Source organism: Otolemur garnettii, unplaced genomic scaffold, assembly GCF_000181295.1.
Source record: "Otolemur garnettii isolate 467f Iridium unplaced genomic scaffold, OtoGar3 scaffold00075, whole genome shotgun sequence".
Taxonomy (NCBI): domain Eukaryota; kingdom Metazoa; phylum Chordata; class Mammalia; order Primates; family Galagidae; genus Otolemur; species Otolemur garnettii.
The window spans coordinates 3545809-3558220 of record NW_003852470.1 but is presented as its reverse complement, the minus strand read 5'-3'; the positions used below and the strand labels follow the sequence as shown (position 1 = coordinate 3558220).

Sequence of the window (12412 nt, the reverse complement as noted above, 5' to 3'; positions counted from 1 at the left end):
TTGAGTGGCTTAAAACAACCAAAATTTACTGTTTTACATATCTGAAGGCCAAAAATTTGAAGTCAAGGCCTGGGCAGGGCCACACTCCCTCTGAAGGCTCCAGGGAAGGGCCTGCCCTGTGTCTGTCTTCCAGCTTCTCATGGCCCCAGGCGCTCCTGGGCCATCTCTCCCACCCTCCTCCTCGCGCGGAGCTCTCCGGCGCCAGTCTAGAGTGGGTCTACTAATTAATGAGTTCATTTTAACTCTGCAAAAGCCCGGATCTCCAGCAGGGCATGCAGTGAGGTTTGGGGAGTTAGGTGAGCAGAACTCATCCACGTGAAGAGCACCTGTGTCAGGCCTGGCGGCGCCCAGTCCTCAGCGATCCGGAGCACTTGGGCGGCCACCGTCCCCTCCTGCACCAGAGGACCCACCGCCCAGTGCGGCCTCCGCGCCCGGCAGGGGAGAAGCGGGGCCCAGCCCCGGGATCGTCGCTCACTGGGCGCCCAGGCAAAACTTGGGGACATGCCTGTGGGCTATCTCCGCGTTGCGAAGGAGTACAGGACTGACATTTGGTAAACTGAGGCACAGATCCCAACGCAAAGGAAAGAAAGGCGCGGCCTGGCTCATGCTGACCGCAGAGGCGGCAGGCGGAGAAGGTAGTCCGGGTCTAGCAGCGCGGAGTCCCGCGAGACTGCGCAGCGCAGCCCAGCCCCGCCGCCGCGCACTGAGCATGCTCCGAGCCCGGAGGAGGGCGTGACCGTCAGGCTTCTCCCCGCGCGCGCCCCTCATTCCCACACGTCCGCGGCTCAGACTTTCCCTAGTCCCTCCCACTCACGTAGATCCCGCCCCGGTCCAGGGCTCACTTCGACCCCGCCCCCGCACGCCCCAGCTCCGCCCCCAAGCCTCTCAGGCCCCGCCTCGGCCCCGGTCCGGGAAGTGCTCTGGCAACTCAGGCTTCTAGAACACTCACTGTGTGTCTCAGCACCCGCAGGTCCCGGCGGTTCCCACCGTTTGCTACTTGGTGAGTGTCTGGGTTGCCTTCCGCCCGCCACAGTGCCTGGGGAGAGTGGGCATCAGAAGTCGTGGGACAGTCCCAGCCCCCGGAGGTCCTACGGGCGCCCTCCCCTCACCATCCGGGCTCCAGTTGTGCTCCTCTATCCCCGAGATGTGCCCAGACTTTCCCTGGCCTCCGGTTCCTGGACCTGGTTGCACTCTGGTCATGTGGCCTGGCCTGGGGTCCTCCTGCTCCCCTCTACTGCTCCCACCCGCTGCTCCACCTGTTCAGAACGCCTCCAAGATTCCCTTGGTCCAGCCTTCGCTCACTGCCAGCCCTTAACCAACTCCTGCAGAATCACGTATTTCCTTCCGTTTGAGACCAAGTTCTAGGGTTCATTACCATGGCTGGTGTTTGTGTACATTACACAGGCCTTAATTGCGTCCATAAACACTTAGAGTAAACAAGCGGAGTTTGAGAGCCATTCACACTCGCACTATAATTCCCAAGTCGGTGATAACAGAGAAGTTCTGAACTATGTATTCCTCGCTCGTTGGGCTCATCTCTTCCTGAAATCTCAGAGTGGTGTTTGCTCGCCCATTAGCCAGCTTTCTGTGTACACAAGGTGTACCACGTTGGCTTGATTGAGCATCTTCAGACCGAGAGAAGAGGCTTGGTCCATAGAGGAGGGCTCAGTGCAGCTTGTGTAGCAGAAAGAGCCGTACAGTAGCCGTACAGTATTGGCTACGTCTGACCTTGGAGGAGTGATTAGGACATGGTTTGGTTAATTTCATGGGTTAATTTCAATGGTTAGAACACTTTAAAGAGTTGTAAAAGACTTCTTTTTTTTAAGCTTAGCACACTGGGGGGAAAGGAGTAAAAAAAAATTGAAGGAAACCATGTCCAGAGCCCAACGCAACTGATAACTCAGCGGGCACTGAGGATGTGGGCCAGGATTCAGGGCCTGCAGGTAGCAAAGGAGAGGGGCCCCTTGCTCTGTTAGGTGTTTCCTCTTTTCTTGGGTTCCCTCTGGAGATAGAATTTGAATAGAGTGGTATCCTACAGGCTGGGGGCTGGATGAAGTAGGCTTAGGTATAGAGCTTTATACTAAGGTACTTTTCTATGATAATATTCTTCTCATTAAAAAAAAATCTATTACAATAGCTGGTTTTAACTAATGTTATTAGGCACTGCTTTAGAAAGGCCTCCCTGTAAGCAGGTTTTAAAGGACTAAAGCTCTGGGTGCACACTGGCTAACATCTCACTCCTCTGGGGCGCTCAGATTCGCAAACCTCTCCTCACACAGAGCAGGTGCAGCTCTGTGTTGGGGTCTTGCTTTGATATCTGGAGCCCGACCCAGGCCTTTTCCTCCACTCAGGCTCCCTCCCTTGGGCATCCTCCCCAGGTGTCTCAGGGCCTCCTGAGTCCTCCCTGCAGGGAGGCCTGAAAAAGAACTCTCTTCCCAGGCATTCCCTATGAGTTTATTCCTTCCCCAGCCCTCTGCCCTTTCCAGGAAACGAAACACATGACCATTCTGTATTTTTAAATAAAATAAGCTTCCTAAACTTTATTTTTCCTATTTTGCAGGAGACAGTGATTCAAAGCATCATGACTTTGAACTCTTCCCCCTTTTTGGCAAAGGTACCCTTTTCAGTCTATGCGCCTCGTTATGAGAAAATGAAAGTGAAACTTGTTTTTTTCCTTTCTTGTCCTTTAACTTTGCTCCCTACTTTTGGTTGCTCACTTCACTCTGGCCCTAGCTAACTCTCCTGCCCAGTGTAACCTGCCAGGTTTTGCTGTGCTTTCCCTGAGGTTGTGACTTCCTGTTGGGTCTCTCATCACTCCAAGTAGACACATTGACCTTAAAGGCCCTGGGCTCACTTGGCTGCTGCCACAGACGTCCCTGCCCCTCTGTTTCCTGGGATAGGTTGCTTTTGATACAGCTACTTTCTGAAAGAGCTGTGGTTTTATCAGAGTATGATTTGACAAAACCTGAAGGTTTTAAAATCAGAGACACATAGAGCATGACATTACCACTGTGAGAGTGGCTTCTGTGTCGCTCTTGTTCTAGATGCAGTGATAAACAAGCCAGCCCCCAGCCAAGTTGTGGTTTGAAGTGAAAGGGAGGGAGTTTGAGCTGCACAGGGGGCTGGCTTTCCCACTCCGCCTGCTCTGGAGACTGGAGCAGAGGCAGGTAAATGGTAGCCCCTCTGCCATGACCACATACTGCTGACTGTGTGTTCCGTGCCGTTTGGGTAGTGGCTGCTTATCTGCTGGTTGGTGGAAATAGTCTAGTTTTCTTTGAAAAAGTTAACAGTACCAAAGATACACATATAGGAGAGCTTCATAGTTTGGGGAAACTGTATCATGAGTGTATGGAATGTGGTGAATGACTTACTCCTTCATGTAACTAGTGAAATTACTCTTCTGAGAAGAGGAATACATCATTTCTGTGATCATTTGTGGAATCTGGAATACTTTTTTTTTTTTTTTTTTTGCAGTTTTTGGCCGGGGCTGGGTTTGAACCCACCACCTCTGGCATATGAGGCCAGCACCCTACTCCTTTGAGCCACAGGTGCTGCCCTCTGTGATCATTTGTAGCTCTGAAGGTATCAGAGTGGCTTTGGCTATGAGCTGACATGTAAATGGGTTGAAGACTGTGTCTTGCCAAACTGCTTGGGATCTGGCAGGTGGGCCAGTCCTATGGTAGCCACCCTCCGATGGCTGCCAGGGGCTGCAAGTACACTGGGGATTCCCTTGGTGGTGTGTTGAATGTTGAGACTCGCTTTTGACATTGTAAGTTGTTTTCAATTACATCAGAGGCCTAGCAGTAGAGTGGGGTTCTCCAGGGAGGCCTCATGCCCCATTCACCCCACCTGGAGTAACTTCATTTGGCCTGTGAAGTAGCTGTTATAAAACCAGTTCAACATTCTTCAGAAACATTTTCGTATGTTGTTAAATTTGTCGTGTATATGTGTAGTAACCATGGAAGGGATTGTGAAAGCAGTGATTACCTAGTATGTTCACTCTGTCACTTCTAGAATTTTCTTGTTAGAATAATTTCCAACCCGTAACACTGTGAAGTCAGCAAAGTCCCCAAACCCAGCTCTGTCGCCCACCGCCAGAAGTCTGGGGGGTGACACTGAACACACAGTCCACCAGTGGCATGGCTTGTAAAATAGCAGGCACTTGTTAAATCTATTTGTTTTTATTATGGACATCGATCTGCTTGTCGCAGTAATGCATTTATGGACATTTTTCTGCAAGCACAGCGCTGGTAGCAGTTTTTACTGACAAATTGTGTCATATGGATAGTAGTTCAGGAAACTGTTTCCTTATGGACAGATTGGGCCATCCTGGCACTGCATGTTCAGAGGTGTCTGAGTGGGCCAAGAGAGGGAATGAATTTCAGGGCAGAATAGATGAGATATTAAGTGTTGAAAGGTAGTTAGAACTTAGACTTTATTTTACTCCCCACCCAAAGAGACTTAAGAGTGGAGGGTCGGAGTATGCCCCGTGAGGTCCAAGTTTGCTGCTAGTCGTCAGCGTGTTGTGGTCAGCGCTGTACGGTCAGTGCTGGGCGGTGCAGTCAGCAGAGCCGCCACAGCAAGGCCCGAGGTGAGGGGGACACTTGTGAGCCACAGAGGAGCGTTTCTCCGGGGACGGCCTGAGCCTGGCCGCATCCATGACCTACTCGGGCCGGCGCTGCTCCAAAGGCCAGCACGTGTGGACTTGTGTGCAGTTTCACGGCTCCTCAGAGCCATGTGAGGAGGCCAGACATGTGTCGTGTGTTGCGGTTTCATTTCAGGTCATGGCACCAGGAATAACCGAAACTCCAGCCTTGGAAGGAGTTTGGGTTGTGGGTCCTCTAGAAGGACCGTGCAGTTCAGTGGGATGGCCGTGTTCCCTCTGCTTCCACTCAGTGGGCTGGGCAGTTTCTCTTCCCACGCAGGGTAGAAGCATCTCCGTGGTCTCGGGTGTGGGTAACTTTAAGAAGCACAACTGCAGACATTCTTGTGGGACTGAGTTGAGTTTTGTGCGGGAAGCGCTATGATAAGTGCCGGACAGTGGAGCGATTCCGACTGTGGCAGATGAGCAGGATGCAGGCTGAGTTCTCATTTCCTCAGGTCCAATCAGCACCTCCCTTTCCCCCATTCCAGTCAGCATCCCTGTTTTCCCAGGTCCAATCAGCATCCCTCTTCCCCTCTCGTCCAATCAGCATTTCCCTTTCCCCCCGACCAATCAGCATCTCACCTTCCCCCAGTCGCAATCAGCATCTTTTCCCCCTGTTTCAATCAGTATCCTCATTTCCCCCAGTCTAATCAGCATTCTCATTTCCTCAGGCCCAATCAGCATCTGCCTTTCTTCTCACCCTGTGAGCTTTGTCCTTCCCTGCTCACCTCCCACCTGTACACAGTCGGTTTGAGAGTGGAGGAACCACTGTGGGAGCGGGGACAGCACCAACGGGGCTGGCAGGGTCCTGGGACTCACCTGCGTGCCTTTCTGGGTCCCTGCAGGCCAGGAACCCTTTTGTACCTCGTTCTTCTAGAAACACTAGCGGGCAGCCGGTGAGGTTTCTCCAAGTGACCTGGGATTGGTCATTCTGGACCAGGCCGCAGAAGGTGGACTCTGGGGTGCATTTGGGGCCCTGTGTGTCATTAAGTTTGGGTTTGTGTAGCAGGTGGGGGGGGGAGCTTAGACTGGCTGAGACCCTCAGCAGGGACAGCGTCTGAGGAGCCAAAAGCCTTGCTGAGGGGATTTCCCCTTGACCCGGTGGTGCTTTGGGGCTCTGTGAGTGGGGGTTGGTGGATGGTCAGTGCTGACCGAGGGGAGCAGCAGGAGTCGCGAGGGTACAGTTCCATGGGGGTCACTAGTAGCAGCCCTGCAGGTTTTCTGATCTCTGCTGTGCAGGTGAGAGGGAAAGTGAGTTATTAAAGTTGCTACATTCAGAGTCACTTCTCTTACTGAGAAAAGAGAAAACGTTTGGACTGTGTGCTATTTATGTGCACAGGAAGAAAAAGTGCTTTCTCAGGGAAGTCGGAGAAATACGTGGCTCTGGTGGGGTGGATGAACCCCTCCACTTTGTCTGGCATTCGGCTCCGGAGCAGGGAGATTGCCTTATTTTAACTTTCATTCAGGCAGAAATGTCAGCAGGGAGGAAAGGCCTCCTTAGCAGGCCCTCCCGCCCCAGCCTGCTCGCCACGGGGGCACCTGTGCTTCCTGCAGGTAGTAGTACAAGCTTTAGAGTCAAACCGTCCAGTTTGAGGCGTGTGGTTGCATCAGAATGCAAATCAGAAAGAAAGTGTAGGGACCAGGAGGAGTTTCCACAGCCTGCAGTGGTCGGTGGGCAGCTGCTTGTGAGGGCCTCGGGTTCCTGACTGCCTCGTCTTCAAGAGGGAGCGTGGCTACCACACATGTATGCATTGTGGGGGCTGTGGAGGGCTGTGGAGAGGCAGAATGAGGTTTGGGTGGGGTAGATGGTAAGTGTCTGGAGATGTGGAAGAAGCCCCCCCACCCCCAAGAAAGGGACTTTTGAGCAGGAATCTGAACAGTGCAGGGTAGCAGCCAGCCAGTGGGCTGGGGATGAGGATCCTGGGGCAGGGACAGCAGCAGTGGGGGTCCTCGAGGCTTACAGTTGGTGTGTTGGAAGGACAGAGAGACAGACAGCTGGAGTGACAGAGGGACAGGCACCCAGTGGATTCGGAGTGGGGCCTTGGCTCACTCTAGGTCAGTGGTTCTCAACCTTCCTAATGCCGTGACCCTTTAATACAGTTGCTCATGTTGTGGTGACCCCCTAACCATAAGATTATTTTCATTGCTACTTCATAACTGTAATTTTGCTACCGTTATGAATAGTAATGTAAATATCTGATATGCAGGATGGTCTTAGGCGACCCCCAAAGGGGTTGCGACCCACAGGTTTAGAACCACTGCTCTAGGTGAAGCCAGAGCCTAGTGAAGTTCCCCAGAAATGTAGCTTTGGGGTCTCAGTGCTCTGAAGCTTTCATCAGGTAAAATCATGCCAGCAGTGACGGGCCATGCATGTGTGGGGTGACAGGGGACCAGATGAGAAAGTGTGGCATGTCCCTGCACAGTGCAAAAAGGATGTCATGCGCGGTATGGCAGCCGCTCTTATTAGGAAGGCTTTTAGCACTCAAGTGGAGGTTCCCAGAATAATGGCAAAGAAAAGGAATGATGTATTTCCAAAAGTTACTGAATTTAGCTAGCTATCCCAAGAAAAGCCCATGTGTGCTATTCTTTATTGTGCAGAAAAATTTGTTTCTGTCACCATTGTGTTATCATCAGATTAAGCTGTCGAGGCAGATGGATGTGGGCGAGTTGCGCTGGAGCACTTGCCGATTAGCAGGCCGCCGGCACCTTGCACCCATCCGTCTCCAGTCGCCGCCAGCACCCTGTACCCATCTGTCTCCAACCGCCGCTGCCAGCACCTTGCGCCCATCTGTCTTGGCCGCCAGGTGCCTCAGGGCAGCAGGCAGGCAGAGCTGATACCCACCGGGTCACAGAAGAGGCAGGAGGCTGCTCCTGGGTGCCACACCTGAGATTTGTTGCAAGAACTGTTACTTAGGAGGAATGGTTTCTAAAATTAATATTCGTGAAGTTCAGTGTTATCTACCCATGGTCACAATTGGCCATCATGTGGTCTGCCCAGCAAGAGGACAGCCCTGCTCTGTGTCTGATGTGGTGACCCATGGTTTGTTGGCAGGGGGGACTTTCAGTGCTGTAACGGGAAGTCCTGGGTGGGCAGGGTGGGAGGTTCTCCCACCCCAGGCCCTCCTGGACACTCTTGCTGCTGCTCTGCTGCTGGCTTGAGTCCATCTGGGTCTTGAGTCAGAGTCAGTAGTTCCATTTTCTTTGTTTTCTGTTTTTCTTCACAAGTATGGGCTTCAAAGACTCCTGTTAGTGTTGCTTTGTTAAAATTATTTTTGCCATGAGTGTAATTAGAACATTTCCCAGAGCCTCTGTTATTTCCCTTTAGACCAACATGACCACTGCTGAACCCTTCCTGTGTCTCAGCCCTCGTCTCTCCCTCCCCTCAGGCCCTCCACCCTTCATGTGGTTTTCTGTTCTCCTTGTGTTTTTGTCTTCGTGATGGAATTCCAGGTTAGAGTCCCTGGGGCCTGCAAGGGGCTTCTACTTGATAGAGGGCCCAGCAGCACACGCTGGACTGCGTCCCTCAACTTCATAGATTAAAGTCCTGACTCCAATTTTTTATTTGGAGGTAGGTAAGGTTAAACGAGGTCATAGAAGCGTGGTCCTACCCTGGTTGGTGACCTCTCTCCTACAGTGTGAGGACCCAGTGAGGAGGTGGCTGTCCACAAGCCAGCAAGGGAGCCCTCACCAGAAGCTGACTCCTCAGAATCTGTGTCTTGGACTTTGCAGCCTCCACAATGTGAGAAGATGAATGTCTGTGGGGGTTGTGTGAGCTGTCCTGTTAGTTCCATGGCTCTAACGGAGCTGGGGAGACTCAAGTCATCTCACAGGCACCAACCTCAGCAGGGGCATTTAGGGCTGAGACAGCTCCGTAATCAGATAGCTCTTCAGAGTCACTGTTCTGAGCTTTAGCCATTGGCATCCCAAAAGGCGTGAGTGTGTGTTGGAGTAAAAGATAAAGAACGAGAAGAAACCCAAATCTTTTGACTGGAAACTCCAGTGCTAGTAGAAATGGGATGCAGCAGGCAAGGCACGAGATGCCCAGAGGCCTGGTGGTCTGTCAGGAAGCCTGGTGTCATCTGGCCTTGGGTGACATGCTGTAGAAGCAGTGGGAGGGACCCTGCCTCAAGTGCTGGTGACCATCTAGGTTTCTTAAGCACAAAGGATGATTAGGGAGCCGCTTGGGCTACTTGGGTTTTTTTGGTTGGTTGGTTGAATTTTGTTTTCTTCCCCTGAAATCCTGCCTGGATCAAGGGGTGGCATGTGGTCATCTGGTCAGACACCAGCCAAAATTCTCAGAACCGTCCAGTGTGTAGATGTTGAGGTTGAGATATGTCTCTGAGAACACTTGAAGATGTCTTTTGTGTCAGGTCTTACAGGAAGGATGCTGGCCAACGACTTAATGCATCAGCTGCATTGACCATGGCCATGATGGGGGACATCATAAAGGCAGGAGGTTGCTAAGGTTCCTTCTCCCCAACCCCCCGTCACCCTGTGGGTTATGGATCTACAACATGTATCAAATCCACAGGGATTTTACGATTGTTGCAAGGAAAACTCAGATTGAAGTCTCTATTCCTGGTGTATCTTGCTGCTGCTGAGGTTCAGCTATCACATTCCCAAACCCACACCCTGGCCCTCTGTGCCCCTGCAGCGTAGGCTGGCACCGTGCCACAGCAGTCCTGCTTTGGGGGCCCCGTTTGTGCAGGGGTGGGTAGAGACTTCTGTGTCAGCACGGGTGAAGCCAGGGTTGTGGGTCTGGGAATGTTCCTTGCTATATTGTGCCGTGATATGTAACGTGTAGATCCGAATTCTCCGCAGTTACCTTTTATTTATTTATTTATTAGCACAGCTATGTTTGTTTAATTCCATAGTGAGAGTCTCTAAGAATATGATTAACCTTCAGGGTTATCTTATAATGTAATTATTAATGATTGATTCTGTTTATCCTTGAAATCAATAAGAGAGGCACGATGGTTTGGTATGTAGTTGGGGTTGATTTCTTACATTTTGTAAACATAATTGTGTGACAGCAGCCCTATTGGTTATTACCCAGAACATGTTTGATGAATCTGAAGTGTATGATTAGTTTTATATAATTATTGTGATATGTAGTGCTCCTTACATGACTTATGTTAATACAGCAAATAGCATTAACATCTCCTGCCACTAATAGTTAGGGTGGGGATGTATAATAATTGATCTTCCTGGGAGTGCTGTAATGTAAAAACAATTCAGGCTGTTGGAAGTATATTTTACAAGTGTGCATTGGGCCTTTGGGAGGTTATATTGAAAAACCCAATTGTACAGTTACCATGGGAACCCAATTAGAATAGATTGCTTGTTTTTTTTTTTATTTTTTGTCTTTCATCTTGACCAAAAATCTAATGTATTTTAAATGTTTTCATATGGAATTGTGGTCTTACACAGACTTGTTACACCCAAGTATTCTGTTTCTTTTTCTCTAACTTCGACCTGAAATAGTGCTAAGTTCTCTAGTGGTTCTTTATGAAGAAGTCTTCTAGAGAGGTTTAATCAGATTTCTGTGGAAAAGTTTGTACAAGTAGAGGTAGTGGACAGCTTTTTAAAAAGTGGGAGAATGGATATTTTCCTGTGATGGCAGACTAGGCCCCCATGTTCCTCCTCACTGGCTGGTGGATACAGGCATGCTTCTTGGACTTGGCCATGTTTACAGTTTTGGGGAGTAGATTCCTGAAAAGCCCTCCTGACTGTGGAGGGGTGAAGATGGTGGGTGGAGTCACAGGACTCTCCCTTCCATGCTGGTGGTCCTCACAGTTTGGTCTCCAAAAACTGTCCTTTTTGGACATTTAAAAACTTTTTAGGGATCCCATGGAGCTTACGTGACTTTGATATAAATATTTGGCACATTGGAAATTAACACTGTAGAATTTAAAAATACTAATTAATTTAAACAATAATTCTATATTTTTGTACAAATAACATTGTAAAGTAAAAAGTAGCCATATTTTCTATAAAAATTATGAATGAGGAATGTTATTATTTCCACCATTTCAAAAGGTTTAAACGTCTGGGTTAATAGAAGACAGCACTCAGTCTGTTGTGATATGTTGTTTTAGCCAAAGCGCATCAAGACAGTCTGGCCCCTGATAAGTCATTGGAGAAGGGAATCGCATTTCAATAGCTTTGTCAGATAATTGTGGGTATTATATGAGTCTCAGGCCTCAGTGGACTTTGGTACTCCGTGACACTGAAATCCAAGGGTGCATCGTGCCCCATGAATGGCTTTGCAACATCATTCGTGTTATTCATTGGTCTGTGGAAAATGTTGCTTCTCTGGGTTATACCCTTCTGACACCAGTGAGTTTTGTAATACAGCACCAAAAATCATATTGTCAATGCCACCACCTTTCTCCTTAGAAAAGCCTCTTAGCATTGCAAGCCACGGTGGCGAGTGTAGGTTTCCAAAGTTTTAATTACCGCTTGACATTCTCATTTTATCATTAGCAGCAAATACTGTCTGTCATATCACATATGGTTCCAGGCTCTGTGTGCTCATTTTTGAGAAAAATATCTGCCGGATATGTGCGTCTGAATAACCGTAGTCTGTTAGTTGCTCATAAAAATCACACTTCTGTTCTAAGAAAAGTTGGCAGCTCCCCTGGAAGCTCCACCACTGCACGGGTTTTCTCCTGGAGGCTGGAGACAGCCACCGTGGGTTTGCATCAGAACTGCCTTCTTCCCGTTTGGTCATAGAACATTAAATTTAGAAAGGCAACAAGTCTGATTGCTTCATCAGGACACTCTTACATGAACCTATTTTGTTGTTGTGTGTGTTTTTTTTTTTTCCCTTAACTGTGTATGTGTGCGTGTGTGTGGCGGGGGCAGCGAGGATGATTCTTCTGAAGTTTGGTGCCTCTGTCTGGTTCCTGCTAAGGTGTCAGCCGTTGTCCTCATCGTTACATCATCTGCCACCAGTAATGTGGGGTCAGCCATAGGTTTTTGGTGCCCTTTACCAGATTGAGGGCATTTTATTCCTTTAAGTACCTTCTATGTTGAATTATACTGATTTTATATATTAAACTGATTTGGTATTCCTGGATAATCCTTCCTTGGGTTCCATATATTATTATTTATTTTTATTCTTCATGTTAAATACAGTGAGGCCTCTTTTCTCTCTGGGATTAGTCTAGACACTGTTAACATTGTTTCTTTACGTGTTTAGTAGGTTTAGTAGGGTTTGCGGGTGAAGCCATTTGGATTTGAAGTTTTGTGAGAAGGATGTCAGCCACAAATTCATTTGCTAAGTAGATTTAGGGCTCTTCAGATAATTTATTTCTTCATGAGTGATTTTTGGGATTTTGTATTTTTTGAGAAATTTTGCCATTTCATCTAAAGTTTTGAATTGATTGGCCTAAGGTTATTTTAACATTTTTTATTATACCTTTAATGTCTGTAGGATTTTCAGTCTTGTCTTTGTTTTTATTCATCATATTAGTAATTTGCATTTTCTCTTTTTTCCTAATTAGTCTGGCTAAGGGCTTATCTGTTTTCAGAGAATCAAAATTTGTCATTGTTGATTTTTCTTTTTTCTGTTTTGTTGATTTCTGCTCTTTATTATTTCTTTCTTTTTACTTGCTCTGGGTTTAGGATCCTTCCTCTTCTGTAGTTTCTTAAGGTGAAAGCTTAAGTCAGCCTTTCTTCTCTTCTCATAGAAGCGTTTAATGCTGAACTCCCCACCCCCACCCCCCCGCCATGCACTGCTTTAGCTGCTGAATCCCCCAGCAC

At 48.7% G+C, this 12412-nt stretch overlaps 1 protein-coding gene across 2 annotated transcripts in view; it reads left to right on the top strand.

Annotated features, from left to right (window-relative positions):
• The first annotated feature begins 900 nt into the window (after positions 1 to 900).
• MGMT (O-6-methylguanine-DNA methyltransferase) overlaps positions 901 to 12412 on the top strand; it is a 258758-nt gene continuing 247246 nt past the window's right edge. Inside the window, exons 1-2 of one of the 2 annotated variants that reach the window (XM_023515607.1) lie at positions 901 to 1000; positions 2561 to 2614. In XM_023515607.1, the coding sequence (XP_023371375.1) occupies positions 2582 to 2614 (33 nt within the window). In that variant the 5' untranslated portion in view covers positions 901 to 1000; positions 2561 to 2581. The remainder of the gene's footprint in view (positions 1001 to 2560; positions 2615 to 12412) is intronic. The other variant, XM_012807804.2, reaches the window with a different exon arrangement.